The sequence below is a fragment of the Macadamia integrifolia genome, chromosome 10, assembly GCF_013358625.1.
Source record: "Macadamia integrifolia cultivar HAES 741 chromosome 10, SCU_Mint_v3, whole genome shotgun sequence".
NCBI classification, from domain to species: domain Eukaryota; kingdom Viridiplantae; phylum Streptophyta; class Magnoliopsida; order Proteales; family Proteaceae; genus Macadamia; species Macadamia integrifolia.
The window spans coordinates 30,300,311-30,306,078 of record NC_056566.1 but is presented as its reverse complement, the minus strand read 5'-3'; the positions used below and the strand labels follow the sequence as shown (position 1 = coordinate 30,306,078).

The 5,768-nt window shown below is 38.3% G+C and overlaps 1 protein-coding gene across 1 annotated transcript; it reads right to left on the bottom strand.

Moving 5' to 3' along the window:
• Nucleotides 1-539: 539 nt before the first annotated feature.
• On the bottom strand, nucleotides 540-1,297 carry LOC122091175 (brassinosteroid-responsive RING protein 1-like). Its single transcript, XM_042661022.1, has one exon. The coding sequence runs from the start codon at nucleotides 1,216-1,218 to the stop codon at nucleotides 709-711; it is 510 nt and encodes a 169-aa protein (XP_042516956.1). The 5' UTR covers nucleotides 1,219-1,297; the 3' UTR covers nucleotides 540-708.
• Nucleotides 1,298-5,768: the final 4,471 nt, after the last annotated feature.

The following is a 5,768-nucleotide window of genomic DNA, read 5'->3' as shown; positions in this document are numbered from 1 at the left end:
TTAATGGAAGTAGATCTCCCTAACAAAAATATCAGATAAAAAGCAAAGGAAGACTGAAAAGTACAAAATCCCCAAAATCATAATTTCAAGTTGAGAATCCAAGACGAAGGAAGAAGGAAAAGAGGAAAAGAGGGAGTAATGGATGAAAGAATCGAAGAAAATGATCCTGCCCCCAAAGTACCACAACCAGACCAAACCAGAGCTAATGAATAGAAGACACGATCCGATTAAACCGCTTAAATGCCTGCACCAGATCCCAATGTTACCGTAATCCTGAAACTGTTACGGAAACCCTCCATCCCCACCGCACCAATCAGATCCCAACTCGTATTCCTCTTCTATTCGATGGATGGATGTTCTGCAAAGTCGCATTTCGTCTTTGGCTATGAAATCTATAACCATTTACATCTTCTTCATAAACCCAACTCAAAGTACTCTACCACTGTTCTAAGACCGCCGGAATCCGGCCAAAGCTGAAAAATTAGAACTTTATGGTCTGGTCTCTCAAACAAATAATGAAATGAATAGAAAGAATGAAGTTTGAGATAACTAAATTTCTGAGTTTCATTAGAAGATTAAAATAAAGAAAAGCGTATACAAAAACCATATCTTTACCGGATTCTGTGATTTTCCCCCACCTTATATATACATTTAAGTCTCTCAACTCAACCCTTTTTTTCTCTCTCCCCGTCTGTTCAAAATCAAAATCTACAAACTTGAAACCGAAGAATACTCGCCGTAGAAATCGGGAATACCAGAAGCAGCCCAGAGACGCTCGTTGAAGGCTTCCTGCAACTCGTCAGGTATGAAAGGGGTTCTACAGAGTGGGCAAGTTTTCTGATCATGATCCATCCAACGATCCAAGCAGCACCTGTGGAAGATATGTCGGCAATTCGTCAACTGTCTGATCTCTTCTCCGCCCTCGAACTCATACAAACAAACAGCGCAGCTGTCCGGCGTTTGACCATCGCCGGAAGAGATCAAGTCATCAAACTTCACTACCGGTAGGATTTCCCGGATCAGAACAGCAGATACAGAATGAAATTCAGTGGGATTTGAAGGACGGTCAGTCCAAGCAATGTCGGGCTCGAGAAAATCCCCCAAACCCACGAATCGAAATAGCCAACATATGAGTTTTCTGATGAAACCCAGGAAGGAAAGGGTATGAACAAGGAGCTTTGGAAGGAAGAGCTCTGTGTAACCTACTGGGAAACCCATGGTGGAAGACTCTGAAACAGAGGAGACTCGAGAGAAGATTGCAAGACCCGTCTTGGGTTCTTTGCTTGTTCCTCTCTCGGTATTTATCCACACACAACAAAGTCTGACTAAGCAAAACGAGAGAGAGAGAGAGAGAGAGAGAGAGAGAGAGAGAGAGATGGCGTCATTGCCCTTACACTGGCGGCGAAGGGACGTAAGCGAAACGAAGCTTCAGTTTTCCTTTTTGAGTAATTAGCTGATTAATTTATGGCTGCAATGGTAATTTTGTATTCCTTAACTGTATGAGGCGGCTCCCCTAATATAAGGAAGGCTTTGCTGCTCACGTGTTGCACATGTCACCCGTGTGAGGATTTTTAAAAGGTCACATCCGTGACTCGTCTCTCTTTTATTAGTTCGGTGATTGGGTGCGACCGTGTGATATATGATCCTGATAGGATGGTCCCGGGTTTACGTTTTGAACTGTGAACCCATTATCACTACATCTCAATTTTTCGTTTTTTTTGAGAAAGATTGCCACGATGCCAATATATAGATTTTTCTTTTTTTTTTTTGGTAAACGTCAATTTATTACAAAAGGCATGAGTTACATAAGGTTTTTGTGCATAAGAGAGAAACCAGGGAATAGAGTAGGGAAAATTACATGATTATCTATTTTTGAGTTTTTCTTTATAAAATTATCCACAAAAAAGTTTTGGTTAACAAAAATACCCAAAATTATGTTTGGGTTTACAAAACTACCCACCTAAAGTTTTAGTTAACAAAAATACCCAAAATCAGGTTTGGGTTTACAAAACTACCCAAAATAGTGATTCTTCATCTTCCACATATAATGTGTATTTTTTTATTACTAAAACTTTGAGTGGGTAGTTTTGTAAACTCAAATTCGATTTTGGATTTTTTTGTTAACTTAAACTTTAAGTGGGTAATTTTGTAAAGGGAAACCTAATTTTGGGTATTTTTGTTAACTGAAACTTTTGATGGGTAATTTTGTAAAAAGAAACCCAAAAGTGGGATGTAATTTTCACAATGGAATATGGCAAACCCGTTGTACATGTCATTAACGGGACCTTCCAAGATAAGGGATGGGCAAAAACTGCAAAACCAATAATTTCCCTAGACATACAATTGTAAACACAACTTTCACTAACAAGTGCAAATTTCTCCTTCACGATAGAGAGATAGAATTGTATTGGGCTTAAGAGCAGCACATGCCAGACACGAAGTATCACAGTATGCATGTGGTCCAACGCATGCTAGACACAGAGTGTCACAATATGCATATGGCCCAACGAAAGACCGACTGCCTCTTCCAATGGATTTAATGCCATTGGCAACCGAGCATCCATCAGTGATGGCCTGACCAAGTTCAAATCGATAAGTGCAAACATCAAACATTTCTCCTACGAAGAAAGTCGTCATTGAAAATCCTTGGGCAACTGCTTCTAATATTTGTAGAAGGTCATTGCCTGCCACAAAATCACTCATAACACCTCTCATCACCGGATTCTACTGCAAAAGAGATGGTGAAAAAGATGGTGGTGGCTGAAATGGGGAAAATGGTGGCAGAGATGGGGAAGTTGTTGATGGAAGTGATGGTGCAAGGGTGGGGGTGGTGGTGATGGAGATGGTGATGGTGGGGGTGGGAATGGTGAAGAAGGTAACTGGACCATCATTGGAGGAGGCAGAGGAGATGGAGGAGGGTATGTTAGGGAGTATGTTGGGGCAACAATAAGAAGGATCGAGGCCGAACCATTGTTCGTATGATACAGCTTACGAATCGTGAGAAGCAGGCAATTTGCAACGTCTTCTTTGTCCTCTATAGTAACGGTGTCGTCGGATGAAGACCAAAAAATTGCAACCACGGTGGCTGCGTAAAGAACTGGGTATATCAAAGTCAGCCACTGTACTCCCTACTTCATGCTGAAAATCATGGCAGATCTACAGAAGATCTTCTGTAGATCTACAGATTCGAACACTGGAAACGAAGTTGGGAAGAAGATAACCCTCGCCTGATGTTCAGACTTTTCTCCATTATAGACAGAAGGGTTGTTTTCGTCTCCGCCTCCTTCTCCATCTTCGTCTTTGTCGCTAGCTAGAATTCCAAGGGGCACGATGAAATCCTCAACAGGAGGAGAAAAAAAGGGATTGGGGGAAACACGCACAAACGGCGGAGAAAATATGTACAGAGTGAATTTTTCACTCCCTTGAGACGGAGAAGGTGAACCAATGTCAATATATAGATTCATACGCATATCTTTTCACGTCGCACCTATGAACCCCACATTCTTTCTCCTTCACGAAAAACCTATAAGAAAATTTGGTTTTCCATTCCTTCATTAGTGGAAATTGAACTCTATCATTGTAGTGATTTTTCTCAATTATTTTAATTTCTTCACGTTCAAAGAATTTGGCACTGATAGGATATAGGTTGTACTTATTGCTCTTTCTCTATATCATGGTTTTCACAAATATTAAATCTCTGATTCTAGTTAATTAGGATCCTAAATTTCACTTTGATTTTTTTTTTTTTTTTTAAATTTCTTTCACCCTTAAAATCATATGGCATTGATACGAGTGATAGGATCCTAGTTAGTCTTCCTCCATATCCAAATCAAATCGCCAATTCCAGTCAATTTGGAGACTAAATCTCATTTTTTTAAAATTTCTTTATCCCAAAATAATATGGTCTTCCTTCACGTCATGGTTCTCATTACTTTTGATAGAATCTTAACTGGTCTTCATCCACTCATGGTTCTAAGAATTGAAATCGAATCTAAATCAATAAAAAATTGGGTTTCTTCTAAGGTTTGAGCTGATTTTTTACCCTTTTTTATTAGAATTATAATCCATGGAACCGTTTTAATTGAAGACTCCACTTCCTCAAACGATGCAACAACACCTTCAACGCCAAAGATTAAAAAATTCTGAATATAAATAGGGAAGTTATTAACATAACTAGTCATCTTCCAATCTTTTATGGAATGAGCAACTAACCAAGGTGAACCAGTGAAGCTTTATCTCAAGTTCCCACTATTTGGGGATTCAAAATGATAGATTAGTAGCACTTTCTCATTCTACTTTATTTATGTCCATCGTTGCTGATAATATAAGAAGTCTTCACCTATTTATCTTGTAATTTCAGTTTTACCAATTTTGGTAGCCCTATCAGATGAAATTAGAACATGAAATATTACTATAAAACAAAGAAAATAAACACAATTATAACCCTTAAAAAAAAATCACGATAATGAAACGTGTTTTGCAACTCCTATGGTGAGTTGTGATTACGGCCATGACTCCATATCTTTGGATTGTATCAAGGGTGGGGGTAATTCGACTTTGTAAATAGGAGGTGGGAGTGTGAAAATGACAAATGAATCCACTTATGGGAGATGAGCAGATTCTTCCCACCTCACTTGTGAAGGAAAACTTTTACATTAGGAAAGTTTTGTTGTTCTATAATTTCTTTTGAATTCTTTGTTGTTTTACAGTGTTATCCTCAAAAGGCAAGAAATTTGGCCATTGACAGACATTTTAGTAGGGAAAAACTTCTATGTGCTGCCTTATTAGGGAATGCTAGCACCTTTGTGTCTCTCTTCTCATATGAAATGACCATGCTGCCCTCCTATGCATGATACTATATATTTTATTGCAATTCATTAGGGTGCTCCCCGATTCTGATTTTTGAGAGAACTCTCTAGTATAGCATCACCAAACCTCGCCTCCCCTCCCCCAAGAGAAAAAAAAAAAAAAAGACCCTAAAAGAAGTACAGTTTGCTATTGATCGTAGGCACTTATTTGAGATGAGTCTTTTTTTCGGTAGGATTGAGATGATAGTCCAACAATAGACTACTTTATTTCTTCCTCATGAATCTAAGTTGTTGCACCAAAAACAAAAAACAAAAATTTAAGTTGTTGAGGGTTCAATCTCATATCTTCCTCCCACTTCTTTTATTGATTTTTTCTACCTCAAGAAATTAGGGTTGACGAACTGAGCAGGTTGCAATTTCAAGATAGGTACTGTTACAACCACCTTTCTCCATCAAATAAAACTCTTCCTCCCACTTCAAGAAACCATGCAATTTTTATACATCTTGAGGGTGCATTTGGTTCCAAAAAATATAATTACCTATTCCATGAGCCTCTAGCTCACAGTTCACTTATATTTAAGAAAATTAATTTTACTTTTTTATACTTTCTTACTGTATTGGGTTCTTGATTACTACATCCTATGTTCTGTGATTAGATAGGACAGTGAATATATAACCTATGAGGTTTGCAAATACCTATTGTGGCACCACTCCTAATTCCTGTATGCTATAAGCCTATAATTATATAAGCCTTCTATTTTCCAAAATGAAAGAGTGGGAGTGGGAGTGGGAGTGGGGTGGATCTTTCAAGTGTTGAGGATTGATGTCTTAGGTTCCGTTTGGTATCGTTCTAAAAAAACGTTTCTGGAGTTTTTTCGTTCTATTGGAATGAAAAAACGGAATCTTTTGTTTAATGCACTTATGGTCCGTTTCTGTTTTTTTGGAACAAAAACTGAAAAA